The sequence below is a fragment of the Chlorocebus sabaeus genome, chromosome X (genome assembly GCF_047675955.1).
Source record: "Chlorocebus sabaeus isolate Y175 chromosome X, mChlSab1.0.hap1, whole genome shotgun sequence".
Taxonomy (NCBI): Eukaryota; Metazoa; Chordata; class Mammalia; order Primates; family Cercopithecidae; genus Chlorocebus; species Chlorocebus sabaeus.
This window is the reverse complement of record NC_132933.1, coordinates 131,281,854-131,298,968: the sequence shown is the minus strand read 5'-3', so window position 1 is coordinate 131,298,968 and position 17,115 is coordinate 131,281,854. Positions and strand designations below refer to the sequence as shown.

General features: G+C 35.3%; 1 protein-coding gene across 12 annotated transcripts in view; it reads left to right on the top strand.

Annotated features, from left to right (window-relative positions):
- The window catches only part of CNKSR2 (connector enhancer of kinase suppressor of Ras 2), a 290,055-nt gene that overhangs the window by 229,346 nt on the left and 43,594 nt on the right, over nucleotides 1–17,115 (top strand). For all 12 annotated transcript variants that reach the window (XM_073013842.1, XM_037986403.2, XM_073013844.1 and 9 more), the window contains 4 exons: nucleotides 2,308–2,381; nucleotides 2,665–2,736; nucleotides 9,904–9,971; nucleotides 15,072–15,172. In XM_073013842.1, coding sequence (XP_072869943.1) covers nucleotides 2,308–2,381; nucleotides 2,665–2,736; nucleotides 9,904–9,971; nucleotides 15,072–15,172 — 315 coding nt within the window. The remainder of the gene's footprint in view (nucleotides 1–2,307; nucleotides 2,382–2,664; nucleotides 2,737–9,903; nucleotides 9,972–15,071; nucleotides 15,173–17,115) is intronic.

The window sequence follows — 17,115 nt, the reverse complement described above, 5'->3', positions numbered from 1 at the left end:
TGGTGAAAAACTGTGGCCCCTTTTTGTTGAACTAAGTTTCATTCAGCAAGTTATTGTTACTGTTAGCCTTGTGAGAGATGAGTGAAGAATTCTACAGTATACATTGCAAGAAATACCTTTAGTATGATAATATTTTAGGAGAAATGTAAAAATTCCTCATCACATCATTATGAGGAGATAATAACTACCTCAAAATATTTTAAATTGTTCAAAATTTTAAATGTTTACATTATGACTGTCAAGGGTAACATAACATAGAAATGGATTTGGGAAAAGGATTTAAAAATATTGTCTTGGCCGGGCGCAGTGGCTTACGCCTGTAATCCCAGCACTTTGGGAGGCCAAGGCAGGTGGATCACGAGGTCAGGAGATCAAGACCATCCTGGCTAACACGGTGAAACCCCGTCTCTGCTAAAAATACAAAAAATTAGCTGGGCATGGTCTTGGGTGCCTGTAGTCGCAGCTACTCGGGAGGCTGAGACAGGAGAATGGCATGGACGCAGGAGGCAGAGCTTGCTATGAGCCAAGATAGCGCCACTGCACTCCAGCCTGGGCGACAGAGCAAGACTCCGTCTCAAAAAAAAAAAAAAAAAAAAAAAAATTGTCCTTACTCCAAGATTGGAATAAAAAATATTCAAATATTGAAAAAGTTTAATACTACTGTTTTTCATAACACACACATTCAGTCACCGTCAGTAGCATCAGATTTTTGTTTTGCATGGATGCTTAGCAGTGAAAGCATTCATACAAATATACACTCTAAAAGAATCGAGAATCTCTTTTTTTTTCTCTAATAGTGGATGGGAGTATAATCTCATTTGAACATGATATATAAGGAGCTATGGATATAGCACAGATCAAATAAAAGTTAGAGATAGTAAAACTCAGAGGAGCTTGATCATGAGCAGGAGAAGGGATACTATGATTAAAGCATTTAGCAAAAGATAGTTTTAGCTTAGTTGGGATAACTCGTATCTAACATAATAGTTTAGATAATTCTTCTATCTTGTTTTTCCATCCAGCGTTAGAGAGAGGAGGATTTTATGGATTTTATTCCATTTTCCAGGTGAAAAATGACCTTTATATATATAGCACGTACCCCAAGCCAGATATTTGAAAGTCAAATTGACCTATTTCATTTGTAAACTCTTGAATGCACAAAATAATTGTTATAAGATGCTGACGAGCTTGCAGAGAAGACAGGAATACTTGTACACTGTTGGTGGGAGTATAAATTAGTTCAGCCATTGTGGAAAGCATTGTGATAATTCCTCAAAGAGCTAAAAGCAGAACTACCATTCCACCCAGCAATCCCATTACTGGGTATATACTCAGAGGAATATAAATATTTCTACCATAAAGACACATGCACGTGAATGTTCATTGCAGCACTATTCATGATAGCAAAGACATGAATCGACCTAAATGCGTATCAATGACAGATTGGATAAAGAAAATGTGGTACATATACACCATGGAATACTATGCAGCCATAAAAAGAATGAGATTATGTCTTTTGCAGGAACGTGGATGGAGCTAGAGGCTATTATCCTTTGCAAATCAATGTAGGAACAGAAAACCAAATACCACATGTTCTCACTTATATATGAGAACTGAATGATGAGAACTCAATGCACACAAAGAAAGGAACAGCAGACACTGGGGTCTACTTGAGGGGGGTGGATGAGATGAGGGAGAGGAGCAGAAAAAATAACTATTGGGTACCAGGATTAGTGCCTGGGTGATGAAATAATCTGTACAACAAACCCCTGTGACACACGTTTACCTGTATAACAAACCTTCATGTATACCCCTGAACCTAAAAGTTAAAAATAATTAAATAAAAGATCATTGTTATATAATTAGAGAAAAATCAAGTTTGATAAGAGATTTGTTGGAGGAAAATTGAATCAGTAAACATCCCTATATTTTACATCTGAACATTACGAATAATAGAAAATGGTGAATTACAAAAGTGGACTACATTTATTTTATATATACCAGAAAATAAGTTATAAAACACATTCCACTTTGAGAATTAAAGAATTTTCCATTCTCATTTTAATATGAAAAACACTTTTTAGAAGTTCTTTGTATATTTTAATTAGTAGTATTCTAAGTGTTCAAAATATATCTTCAATTTATGGAATACAACAGGTAAGCATCGAATTCTTATCTCTAAAATATCAAATTTAAGGAGTTAAAGGAACAGATTAATTAGTACAGATATTTAAGCCATAGTTATAGAGTATCATTACCTTCACACCTTTGTATATAATAACCTAACCAAGAGTCTTGCCACTTTAGGATGAAAAAGCAGAAGGATTCATCAGTCTGCCTGAATTTAAAATTGATAGAGCCAGTGAATGCCGCAAAAAATAGTAAGTTGATTTTATTTGGGAAGAGGGAACGATAGCTTTTTTTTTTTTTTTTTTAATTTCCAGCTTTTAAATTATAGGTTGCTCATTTAATGCTTTCACATTGAGGTAATAAGAAAGCAGTTGTGTGGGCAGAAAATTGAACTTTTTACTGATTTCTGTCACCATGATAGAAGCATTATATATGTGAACTCGGGTTAGATGTTGAGGTAATTGTGCCCATCAGAATTATTTGTTTCAAACTTATTTCCCAGTTGTAATAAATGTGCTTTGTTTCCTTTTGCAGTGCATTCAAAGCCTGTCATCCTAAAATCAAAAGCTTTTATTTTGCCGCTGAACATCTTGATGATATGAACAGGTAAATTATTTCAGAATATGTAGAAGGTCAGTGAGTCCTAGAATTCTAAATTTTCTACAGTAATGCTTATAGAATAATGTCACTGAAGTTTTTAAATCGATCATTTTAAAATAAAATAGACCCAGACTAGCTCCATGCAGCCATATCTAATTTTAAAGAACATCGTTTAAAAAGTCAAAATAAACTTGTTAAATATTTTTGTCAAGTTTACCAAAAAGGTAATAGAGACCATATATAGACCCCAAAAATCTACCACCAAAAAAGGGGATTTTTTTTAAGTTCATTTCAAAAATATGTCTTAAAATTTACTCCCAGATGGAGGAAAAAGAGATATCTACCAAAAAAGCTGACTTTTTCAAGTACTGAGTATTTTCGACAGACTATTCATCTCAATAATTCAGGCCTAAGAAAAATTAGTATTTCTTGCTGTCACTTTTCATCTTTCACCTGACAGGGCCATACAACCAACAAATCAGATGGCTCAATGGTTATTCGGTGGCTCAGGGAAAACCTATATGTATATAATTTTTTCTTTTCTCATCACCTACCACATTCTGCTTCATGTTAATACTTTGGCTTTTATGAATTTTGTGCTTTCTTCCTTTCTCTTTCCTTTCCCCTCTTCCTTTTCTAGAATTATAGAAATTGAGTTTAAGATTAAAAATTTTTCCCCTTTCTATAACTTACTAGCCAGTACATATTACAAATATAACCTGCCTTCAGTTAGGGAGAGGCAGCATAGCATCATGGTCAGGAGCATGGACTTTGCAACCAGACTCTCTAAATCCCAGCTCTACCACTTACTAGCTGTACAACCTTGGACAAAGAACACGACCTCTTCATTCCAATATAGTATTATCCAATCTATACAAGAGGTGGGTGGGGATAATAATCAGCCCAATCTCAGCTCTATACTGATTAGCTGTGAGACCTTGGGCAAGAAACTAAACCTCTCTATGCTGAGGTATTGGCCCTTTAATAAAGTGAAAATAATAATGATACCTATCAGTAAGACTTTTATAAGGAGTAAATAAGCATACATAAAGGACTTAGAACAGTGCCTGCTAAATTATAAGTGCTATATAAATATTTACTATTAATATATATTCCTTTTATATACTTTGGGTTCTTACTCCATTTACCTTTCTCTAAAACAATTGTACCCAGGCATTTTTAAGCACAAAACTGTGTAGCTACATAAATTTGCTTGAACGTACTAAATGAACACTTAATGTCCTTTTATAAATAATCTTGTTCTTTGACATTTGGGAATACAAGCATGTCTTTTTTTCAAAGCAAGGATATGAATACAAGGAAATGGCAAATAAAGGTGGTGTTGAGAACACTTGATTAAAACTTTTATTACTAATAAAGGAATTGAGCCTTTCATATAGTTTCCATAATCTTCTCTTAATTCATATAACTTAGCCTTGAAATTTCACACTAAGCTATAAAATTTTAAGTTTTTTCTCCTTATTCTCAAAATGAAAATATTTATTCACATTCACATGGAGAGGGAGAGGTGTGATACTCCATTTTCTGTTGTAATTATTTTATAATTCCACTGTTCTAGTACTTACTATCCATTTTACCATATGTTAAGCTCAATACCCTTGGGATAAATGTGAAGAATTTTCATCATGACCACACTGAAATTAAGTGGCATACATGAGCATATCCTATCTTATGCACTAGAACCCAGCCAACTCCAAGAATTAATACAATGTAATCATTCATGATACATGCTAATTGGGATCTTTTTAAGCTTAGAAGTTGCCTGTTTAAAAGTGTATTTTATGAACTATAAAATCCTTTTAGCAATAGCTTCAAAAGGATGCTGATGTCACTGCTCTTTCCTAATATTTTGTGGCTGTATCTGGTTCGGGATATCGCAGAAACTAAACCAAATTTATGCGGTTTATTTTGTTGGTTTTCTAAGCAATAGGTCAAAGAAAAAAAGTGAAACATAAAAAAGGCCATCTCCACATTATACACTTAAAAGTGCTGTTTTATGTAAAGCCTGCCATGACACACTACAACTTTAAGAATTTAATTGTCCCAAAATACTAAATGTTATTTTAATTTAATTAAAATTGATTTTTATTGTTTTCTTTGAATTTTGCTTTCTAAAAAGTAACCCTATTCCTAATGTCTACTTTCAATGGGAAAATTTTTAATTACTTGTTAATAGAAGGGGAAAAGAGTTGGTGCTAAAAATATTCACAGAGAATTAATGACGGGGAGGAACACCCACCTACAGCTTTGTCAAGTCACCTGATTGTTACATAACAGCAAGATGATCTGAGTGTTGGTTTGTTCTTTATGTAATCTTTTAGAAGCATGTATCTAAGTCTTCAAGAGATGATATATTTATAAAAATAATTATTATAAATACATAATTTATGTGATTATTTCATTTTTTAATATCATACCTACTTCTTATGAAAATACACCATGTTTCAGAGAAATATATTTTTCTGTTCCTCATTTAAAAAAAACAAATGTAATGCTGGTGGTGACAGGACCTAGTAATTGGTGTTAAAAAGTTATCCTTATTGGCCAGGCACGGTAGCTCAAGCCTGTAATCCCAGCACTTTGGGAGGCTGAGACGGGCGGATCACGAGGTCAGGAGATCGAGACCATCCTGACTAACACGGTGAAACCCCGTCTGTACTAAAAAATACAAAAAACTAGCCGGGCGAGGTGGCAGGCGCCTGTAGTCCCAGCTACTCAGGGGGCTGAGGCAGGAGAATGGCGTGAACCCGGGAGGCGGAGCTTGCAGTGAGCTGAGATCTGGTCACTGCACTCCAGCCTGGGCGACAGAGGGAGACTCCGTCTCAAAAAAAAAAAAAAAAGTTATCCTTACATTTAATTTTCTTCTGTAAAATCATACACATATATATACACAATAAATATGTGTATATATATATGTGTATACATACACATACACATAGAATATTAAAATATCACCTTCTATTTTGAGAAGCAGGAAGTTTGATTGTGAGGTAATTTGCAAAAACACTTTTAGGCACCCCACTACTATTCATCCGTTTCATCAGAAATAAGCACTGAAACATTAAAAACTGATTTTTTTCTGGTCTGTGTAAAATCTATGGGGATAAAACAAAACATCATATTACTCAAGTATTCTGAAGACTTATTTACTGAATTTGTTTGGCCTATATATTCCTTACCATGTCAGTACATATGTTCTTGTAATTGTGATGACCCACCAATTCCTATTTGATAATTACTATTTATATATTTCTCCCATGGTTCTTTCTCTTATTTCCCTCTAAACACATTATTCTTTGTCAGTTGTGAATATCTCCTTTACATGTTTACTATAGGTTCAATATCCCCTTACCTATATTTTCCTATTTTAAAGCATTGGTGATATGGTAAGGTACTGACTGAATTTAGACCTGCTATTAAATAACTTCCTCATAAATATATTGAATAGATTCTAAATTCAATATTGTGTCTCTGACCTTCTTACCTAAAATAGCCTTCCCTCATCCACAGAATCTTTGACATTCTAATTTTCTAACTTGCTTGCTTGTCTGTTTTTAAATAGCATTTGCTACTATTTCACATATGTTTATTTGTATCCCTGTTTATTGTTTTTCTCCCTCACTAAGATATGGAAATCATGAAGGCAGGCACTTTGTTTTATCTCTGTATCCCAGGTACCTGGCACATATAGGCTCTTAATAAATATTGCTTGAATCAGTTGATGCATATGTGTCTGCTTTCATAATAACCTAAAATACCAAATCGTAACTGTAACAAGCAAATCAGTAAGTATCTTCTAGTTGAAGCCTAAAGGATAAGTTTATCCAAGATAGCACCAACAATTGTGTTGTATTTAGCCTCTTGTGGCTCTTATATAGTGGCCTGAGTATATCCACACACTTTCTAAGCAGTTTTTCTTCAGTGAACAAAATTTTTCTTCTTTCAATTGTGTTATGAAACTTAGTAAATCTAGAGTTAATTGAAGGCAGAAATTATGTCTTATTTATTTCTGTATCCCTAAAACATAGCTTATTGTTCAGCACATAGCAGACACTTAATAAATGCTGTTGAAGGGAAAAATTGAGCAAGCCCCTTTTTTGTTTCCTGATTTATTTCATAAGGACCTCATTGTTCTTTACATTTCTGATCAAATGAAATTTCAGTGCTTTTTGTTTGTTTGTTTTGTATGTGTGTATGTGTGATGGAGTCTTGCTCTGTCACCCAGACTGAAGTGCAATGGCACAATCTCGGCTCACTGCAACCTCCACCTCCCAGGTTCAAGCAATTCTCCTGCCTCAGCCTCCCAAATAGCTGGGATTACAGGTGCACGCCACGATGCCTGGCTAATTTTTTGTATTTAGTAGAGACAGGGTTTCACCATGTTGGTGAGGCTGGTCTCAAACTCCTGACCTCAGGTGATCCACCTACCTCGGCCTCCCAAAGTGCTGGGATTATAGTCGTGAGCCACTGCGCCTGGCCTTCAGTGATATTTTTTAAAGTACTAAATACAACGCAGTGGATTACAATTCAATGATAAATTTTTCTTTAGTGGTATTATCATTTTCACCCAAAAGCACCAGGCCAGTCTTTCCCAAGAGTGGTAAGATAGACAAATGGGATCTCATTAAACTAAAGAGCTTCTGCACAGCAAAAGAAACTACCATCAGAGTGAACAGGCAACCTACAGAATGGGAGAAAATTTTTGCAATCTACTCATCTGACAAAGGGCTAATATCCAGAACCTACAAAGAACTCAAACAAATTTACAAGAAAAAAACAAACAACCCCATCAAAAAGTGGGCAAAGGATATGAACAGACATTTCTCAAAAGAAGACATTCATACAGCCAACAGACACATGAAAAAATGCTCATCATCACTGGCCATCAGAGAAATGCAAATCAAAACCACAATGAGATACCATCTCACACCGGTTAGAATGGCGATCATTCAAAAGTCAGGAAACAACAGGTGCTGGAGAGGATGTGGAGAAATAGGAACACTTTTACACTGTTGGTGGGATTGTAAACTAGTTCAACCATTATGGAAAACAGTATGGCGATTCCTCAAGGATCTAGAACTAGATGTACCATATGACCCAGCCATCCCATTACTAGGTATATACCCAAAGGATTATAAATTATGCTGCTATAAAGACACATGCACACGTATGTTTATTGCAGCACTATTCACAATAGCAAAGACTTGGAATCAACCCAAATGTCCATCAGTGACAGATTGGATTAAGAAAATGTGGCACATATACACCATGGAATACTATGCAGCCATAAAAAAGGATGCGTTTGTGTCCTTTGTAGGGACATGGATGCAGCTGGAAACCATCATTCTCAGCAAACTATCACAAGAACAGAAAACCAAACACCGCATGTTCTCACTCATAGGCGGGAACTGAACAATGAGATCACTTGGACTCGGGAAGGGGAACATCACACACCGGGGCCTATCATGGGGAGGGGGGAGGGGGGAGGGATTGCACTGGGAGTTATACCTTATGTAAATGACGAGTTGATGGGTGCAGCACACCAACATGGCACAAGTATACATATGTAGCAAACCTGCACGTTGTGCACATGTACCCTACAACTTGAAGTTTAATAATAATAAATAAATTTAAAAAAAAAAAAAAAAGAGTGGTAAGATATGCCTTGTAGTACAAATTTAACCCCTTTTTCACTGCAAATCAACTTAGACTGAATTTTAACTGAACTTTTTAGTAATGATTAGAGTCATTTTTAAAACATTGTCATGAAGTTTACTTCTTGATTTATAGTTTATAATTTTCTGGATGCGTGTGTGTGTCTATATATATATTTATATATATACACATATCATGCTACTGAATTCATTTGATAATCTTTATTTTATTCCAGTTCTACTCCAGTCCTTTCTTCACTTCCCAAATGTACCTGAGGTGATAATTACATTGTAGGTTTTGCTCAAATAAAATTAGGCTTTAATTGACCTATTCTTACAATTAAAGCTTAAGTTTCCATAGATGTGATTTTGTCTGTTAGAGATACGACTTTCCCCACTTTTCAAGATATTCTAAGTATCTGATGCACAGTTAACACCATTTGGCATAAATGATGAAATATGAGTCACTTCAAAGAATGTGATCTTCCACTTGACAGGGAAGATAAAGGTCTTAGGAGAAAAAGTTCTCAAACACAAATTTTTCTTAAAAATGTATCTAGATCAGATTATTCCACAACTTAATGACATTAACCATACTAGTGATTCTGGACATATTGAAGATAGCTTGAAATGCAGGTTTTTCCTCAATTTCTGATTTGGGAAAGTGTATGGGTTATGGCTCAGGATTGACCAAAGGGAAATTTTCATGTTGTTTAAAGACTTGTGATTAGATAATCTGATAGTGTAAATAGTTGAAATAATGAGCATAAGGAGAGCCCTGGTGGGACAAAAGAAAGATGTTAAAACTGCTTTGCTTTAGGCAGTCCCTACATTGGCAATAGCAGCACTATAGAAAGAGCAAAGAGGTGAGATTTATTTTTGAATTACTCTTGCTCATGAAAATACATTTTCAAGATCTAAACAGATGTTAAAATTGTGTAAGTTCATTGTGTCTTTGGAAAACCCCATTCCCTTGTATTTAGAGACAAGTGTCTGAAGTACTCCCAAGATGTGTTTCCTGTTAGATTGTTAAATAAACTTAATCAAAACTATGATTTCGTAATAAAACTATTATTTTGACAAGCAAGGTTCATAACTTTTTTCTCTCATCAGGATAAATTGAACCTGATAATGTTTAAATATCTCTAAAGGAGCATTTGTTCTGAAGAAACAGAACAGCAGGAATATTTGGAGTACTTCTACATTTGGAACAATAGAATTAATATGGCTTTGGTCATCTCCAAACCCTTTATGTTACAGATATTAACAGCTTTGCCCAAGACTTTTCTATTGAAGTAACATCTTTGGTGTGGGAGCAATTTGTACTATAGCAAATTGTATCTCATTAAAGATTCTATGTATCAATAGTAGCAAAGAACACATCTTATATGTAGGATTATTCCATATATTCTTAGACATTTTTAAATAAATGTTTCTAGGAAGTAAAATATAAGAAATTAGGTTACAATGTTATTTATTTTAATATTTGTTTTTTCAGGTGGCTTAACAGAATTAATATGCTGACGGCAGGATATGCAGAAAGAGAGAGGATTAAGCAGGAACAAGGTAAAGAAATACTTTTTAAAAATAAGTATGTTATACTTTTTTTCCTGCAGTTATCCTATACAGAAATTCATTGCTATCACTTGAGAGAAAATACATATGTCAATTTTTGTTTATTTCTCTTCTAGGCACTTAAGTGAGGTTTAACAACTTGTATAGATAGGAACTGAATGCTCAAATTTTTGGAGCAGCTAATGTGGAGTTCTCTCCTATTTGTTACCCCCTCCTCCCGTCTTGTTTCTATGAAGAAACAAAATCTTAAAAATGGAAAAAGTCTATAATAGGTCTTATGATTGAACCAAGTCCAGATCCTTAGCAGTGAGCAATTTTTACTATTTAGCAGTTTTATAGACATCTAAGTGGCCTTTTACGCAAATAAATGAGATGAATGATCTTTTCTTTCATAAATTTTCTCATTTGGTTATGTTCTTCAGCTCTGTTACTAACTCTGTGATCCTATGCAATTTGCCTTGGTACTGACCTCAGATTTATGAAACACAGTGTTATGGTGCAGAATTGAAATCTTAAGAACAAAAGCTGTGGTCATTGTTCTTAGGTGGCTTCACATTTTCCAGAGGGTGTTTATTGTACATCCCTTGGAAATATAAATAGGTTTTTGAAATTATCTGTTAAAAGAATCCATAGACTGACACACTTATAAACACAAACCTATTCATAGTTGTGTCTTCAGTGGGCATAGCCAGTTTATTGATGTGGAGATTCTAAAAGCCTTCTGTTTCCTTTTAGACTTAGAGTAAAATCTCCACCAGGTGTTTGTTTGTTTATTTATTTATTTATTTATTTATTTTGAAATGGGGTCTCACTCCAGTGCCCAGGCTGAAGTGCAGTAGTGTGATCTTGATCTTGGCTCACTGCAGCCTTGACCTCCCAGGCTCAACGATCCTTTCACCTCAGACTCCTAAGTAGCTGGGACCACAGGCATGCACCACCACAACTGGCTAATTTTTGTTTTTGTTTTTGCTTGTTGATTTTTGTAGAGATGGAATTTTGCCGTGTTGCCCATGCTGGTCCCGAACCCCTGGGCTCAAGCGATTCGCCCATCTTCCAAAGTGCTGGGATTACAGGCATGAGCCATCGTGCCCAGCCTTCAGCCAACTCTTTTTTAAAAAAACACCTGAAAACTAAAGTTTTTAAAGATGTAAAAAAGACAGCCAGATGCCAAAACCAGTATGTCAGCAAATGTTTAAGCACAGATTAGTAAATTTTTTCTGTAAATAACCCAATAATATTTTGGGCTTTGCAGGCCATATAGTAGAGACTATATATTGCATAGGCCTAAATTTATGGTAAAAGTAATGAAAAGAAATTAGTCTTCCTTTACAAATTTCTTTAAAAGGAATAAAACCGTTCTCTAAAAGTGTTTATAGATTTTTTTCTGATTTGTTAAAGACATTGTGTGGGCAATGTACTGATAGGAAAATGAATCTTTGACTCAATTTGCATAAATATAAGGGAGCTTGGTTCTTAGGCTTAACTTCTGTATTTTATTACTTGGCATTACTATGAACCTGAGCTTCATCTTGATTTTAGTGAATTTCCTTTGTACTTGGTATTATATAGCCAAATTTTATTATGGATGAAATAACTGGTAAGTTATATAGTTATATTGGACATGCAGGTTCCAAAAACTGTTTAGTCTGTGGATTCATGATGTATTGGTCTATCATGTGAGTAGAAAATCATAGGCAGAAGCTAGTAGTTACAATTTAATGCAACAAGAATCTTGCTAATGCAATACAACCAGAATCTCTGAAATAATTTTGATTTCCACATAGAGTGCGTGTTCCTCAGTCACTTTAACATAGGTCAGAAACATATTAGACTTCTTACCTCCTGAATGATTAGGTTGCATGGTATTCCACATAGAAAACTACTAGATGCACTTATCTACTTCACAATTCTGTAGAGTTATTTGAGTAGAGTTATATCTTCTGAGTACCATTCTAAGTAATGAAGATAAGCTTAATACAAAATATAGCTGTTTGAGGACTGGGAATATTTCTCCAAGATGCAAGGACATAGCTGCCAGATACTGTTTCCATCTAAATAGCCAGTACAGCTTAGAAGTGACTCTTTCATTGACTTAAATAAAAATTTAGTGAATTGCTATCTTTGATTACAGAAGTATAAAAGATGTGGGGTTCTCTTTCAACATCCATTGTTGTATTTAGAGAAAACAGAATTACACTAAATTCAGCCACCAAGATAATAATTTGGCTAATTGTCTACTGATCATTTTTGTATTTTTCCAGCTTCAAGAAAGACATTCATGACATTATTTTCAGTCACACATAAGGTCTTTTTAAAGCCTTAATCACACACAAAAATGAATGAAATATATCGTATTTCTTTGACAGTTCTAAATGAAAAAGTCTTTTTTTTTTCAAATCATCCTTTTGTGTCAACATGAGAAAATAAAGTAGAAGTTTTCCTCTTCTAGTGATGGCACTGCTTTTTCATGAGTGCTTATAAAATTGTGTATCATTGAAAGAGACATTAAAAGTATCCATTTAATTTGTGCTATATAGACAGCTAAGAAAAATAAATTAATTTGCTATTAGAATAAAAATCAGACTAGTTTTCGTCCTCTAAGCAACAGTGTGTCTCTAATTTTCCACACAAACCAGAAGAGCCTAACTAAAATTTCTATGTAGCCTCTTCTCTGACATTGCTTTCTCAAAGACACACAGCTTAGTGTAAGAAAAAAAAAACTAATTTGCAAAGTAGTATTTCAGCCTTTTCTTAGGCAACCCAAGAAAACTTTGGATTGATGATGCTTTTCAATAAACCAAGAATTCCATCAAATAGTGGGACTAAAATTCTTCCTAATTTAACGAGAAGGAAAAAGTAGAAAAGGAGCCTTCCAAAATCTGTCACTTGTAGTGACAGCTATGGAACCTTTGATAAAATCGTGATCATCTCCTTAGTGTGCTAATAAGGACCACTTGAGTTATTAACGCCTTGAAGGTATCAGTGCAAACATCAAGGAGGTACTCTGCACAGGTGCCACAGTTCCTAAAAATAGTGGGAAGAATACCGGCAGGGTGATCTTTCCTTGGCAGGGGCGGGTTTGTTTATTCCATTTACCTACAGAGTGATTTCCCAGTAGTATTTCAAACTCTCACAAAACTACCCAACCCAGGCCCCAGGACTCCAGATTTTACTTTTCATTGCTGGGCCTTGCTACAAGAAAAACTTTAGGTCTAAGAAGAAGAACACCAGGCATTTATCGCTTATGTGATCTGGGTCACACTGTCCTGTCATGCTACTACAAATATACCCAAGAAGATAAGCAATTCTAATATTTATTGAGTGTTATCAAGATGCAAGGCACTTGAATATATGTTACCTTATTTAGTGCCCACACACACACAACTCTGAAAGGCAGTTATTATTAGACCCCTTTTACAGATAACAAAACAGACTCAGAGAGGTTAACCACCACAAGAACACCAAGATGGTAAGTGGTCTAGCTAAGAGTCGAAGCTACACCTGTCTGACTATATAGTTCATGTGTTTTTCCACCATCATTTGCTGGGTCCATTTCTGGGCAACTATGCCAATTCATATTTGAGTCAACACTTGGTATACTGGCTATCACTGGCATGAACCAATGGAAAAAAATAGATATCAAATTAAGATTAACTAGCCTTTGCTTATCTTTTACTCAAAGGGAATAACTAAAGCAGCAATAGAATTTTCAGAGTCTTTGTATTTTGAGGCCTGAATATAATTGAGAATGTATTTTATTTCCAACTTCCTTTGCTGAAGAATTTATGTTCACAGTAGCCAGAGGTATATAGCAGGAGGAGATAGGGGGATAAAATGTTCATCAATATACACATCAAACTCTTCTGCTATACTTTACAAAAGAGTCCCAGCAACTTAGTCTCCAGAACTTTAGGGTAAGGCAGTTTCTTAGTTCAAATCCCAGATCTATTACTTTCTATTTGATATATAGTAATTTCTTAATGTATATTTGCTGTGATTATCATTAATATTAATCAGCACTGCAGGAAAACCATATAAAAATATTACAGTGTGGGAATTCATGGGTGGAGAGGTGTTCCTGTAAATACACGTGCCATGATTGTTCACCTAAGTGTGAATATTAGTTAAGCCTTGTGATGATTCTTTTGTGATTTAAATTTTCATAAGAATAAGGAGACTTTTGTTATAATATATTTTTTCTTATCATCTGAAACTGATGGATAATACTTCAGGTTTTTTTTCTTGTAAATCATATAAAGAATAAAACCAGCAGTTACAGGGTGGATGGGATATTACTGGAACAGATTCCAATTATTGGCCTCCTTTTGCTGCATTTGACTTACTCTAGTAATTTGAACTTATCTCTCAGAGTTCTTTCCCCTCCCTCTTGCCTGAGGTCTGCCAAGTCACTTTGTCTAGCTGCTTACATTCGCTACCCTTTTAAGTAGTTCTGGAAGTTTAGAACTTGCAGCCCACATCAGCAGATTTGCCCTTTTGCATTTGGCAAGAATCAGAATGTGCCATGTGTTTCCAAGGAGAGGTGGGAGTATGGTGTTACAGAGATTCATGTCAGCATGAGTCTGGAAACAGTGATTGTTAGATAATCAGTGAACTGAAGCCAGAGAAGAGAATTGAGAGCATTATTTTTAGAGCTGTTTATGTCTGTAGAGATCTACAGCAATGTATGTATTGCTTTTCTTTGAGTACCTTTAAGATAAAATTATATACCTTTAAGAGGCATCATGTGGTATCATTCATTATTTGAAGCTTCAGAATAATTGGATCTGAAATCTAAGGTACCCTAAACCTGATTGGGCTCATGCAGTACGTTTTTCTTAACTTTCTAAAATTATGGCTGCATGTAACTGCTTGCTTTAAAAGGAAGTTAGAATTAGGTGATTGTACACTTACTTTCTCCTCAAAACTCAACTGAAAATAAAAGTTGGTAGGCCAAGGGTAAGGTAGTGCTGGGGAACATGATGTCGGAACCGAATTTAAATTTCCTTTTTTTAAAGGGTAGTTTATGTTTGTGAAAATATGACTAGAAGCATTTAGTAGAATGTTGACGTATCCATGTCTGTGAATTTTCAGATTACTGGAGTGAGAGTGACAAGGAAGAAGCAGATACTCCATCAACACCAAAACAGGATAGCCCTCCACCCCCATATGATACATACCCACGACCTCCCTCGGTAAGTTAGCAACAAGAACATTACTTATCACCAGATTCTTTGACCTGAAACATCCTTTTGTATGTTAAAAACATATGCAGTAGATTGCATATCAAACTTCAGGTTTCTCAGGGGAAAAGAAAACTGGGAGTCTAAAATCAATAAGCAAATTTTTTTAAGTATACAAAGAATATTTAACCAGGAAAAACAGTCACTACAGATTCCAGGCAGAATAAGTATGTCACCACTTTTATTAACAAAATATACTGTTTGTGTTAAGGTAGCCTTTGTGGAGATAATCAACAACAAAAAAGTTTTCTTAGAAAAAGATATATAAAATGACCTTATTTATTCCACACTAATAAAGTTTATTCCTATGTCCTTTAGAATGAACTCATAAAAATTAATATTATAACTATATTGAAGATATTTTTGCATGTAGCTTTCTCAGCAGCCATGGGACCTGGTTTAATGTATATGTTCGTATGGCGTGTCAGACAATTCTCTGTAAATTACTCTGTGTATAGACTGTACTTTGATCTTTTAATAGGATAAACAGCTGGTTTACTTGGGACTATCCCACTTTATGTCCCTTTCCCATCAGAATTACCAAGAGTGTCTCAGTAGTGTTCCAGTTTAGACAATAATATTCCATGGTCAGGCCGGGCATGGTAGCTCATGCCTTTAATCCCAGCACTTTGGGAGGCCAAGGCGGGCGGATCACCTGAGCTCAGGAGTTCGAGAGCAGCCTGGCCAACATGGTGAAACCCCGTCTCTACAAAAAATATAAAAATTAGCCAGGTGTGGTGGCGGGCGCCTGTAATCCCAGCTACTCAGGAGGCTAAGGCACAAGAATCACTTGAACTTGGGAGGTGGAAGTTGCAGTGATCTGAGATCACACCACTGCACTCCAGCCTGGGTGAAAGAGTGAGACTGTGTCTCAAAATAATAATAATAATAATAATAATAATAATAATAATAATATTCCATGGTCACATTACCATAAGAATCAATTCTGCCTATCTTGGGACTAAGTCTTCCACATAGGAAATAGAAGCTGGATTTAGGTGACAACAACAGCCAACCTAATTCCATCTCAGTACTACTCCAGGGGGATAATTCATATTTTCTCTTTTTCTAAAACATCAGGATCTGGATAATTTCTTTAAAATATCTATAAAAGAGGAAGAATAGGAAACAGCATCTTCACTGAACAGCTGCTTAAACATGGCAATTTGTGAATTTCAAGAAGAAAACTATTCATATTATTATTAACATGTGGGAAGGTAACTGACTGCCCGCAGAGGATACCAAGTAACTTCTTCTCCTTTACCAGGAGGGGTGGTATGCAGCTTCACCTCAGTCAGGCATGTCCTGGCTGCCACCTCAGCCCTGTTTGTGATGATCACATTTAACAAATCAGGCTCAGCCTGGGCTGGTGTGTTTGTTAGTCCCCAGAGCTAGAGTAAGGCTTGTGGCAGTAGAGGTGCCTGCAACTATTTTACAGTGTTCACTTGATGCCAGTCCTTTTTTGGTTATGTTTTGTGCTATAACATATAGTCCCAAACTTTAAATTCCAAGGATAAAACTATTCCATTTTTCTTTTATATTTATGTGCCCTGCAGCATCTATGCTCAAGGCTAATGGTAATCCCCAGCAAGGTATAATCTCATCCTGCCTAACATTTTTAACCCCATAGAAAGTAAGACCATCAGACAGCTTTTCTCTGGCACCCATAGGAGCAGACATTCTCCTATGAAGAAAAGGAAGGGTTCTGTCACTTTATAGGCAACCTGTTCTCATATCCAAAAGACTCTCTCCTTGTCCCCAACCCCAAGCTACATGAAATCAGGAATATGAATCCAGGGACAATACTTCTTCAAGATCTCAAAATGTGTAGAGTTTTTAAACTTTGGAATTTTTGTAGTTGCTGAATTTTCTTATGTAAGCACTAACTCTTATAT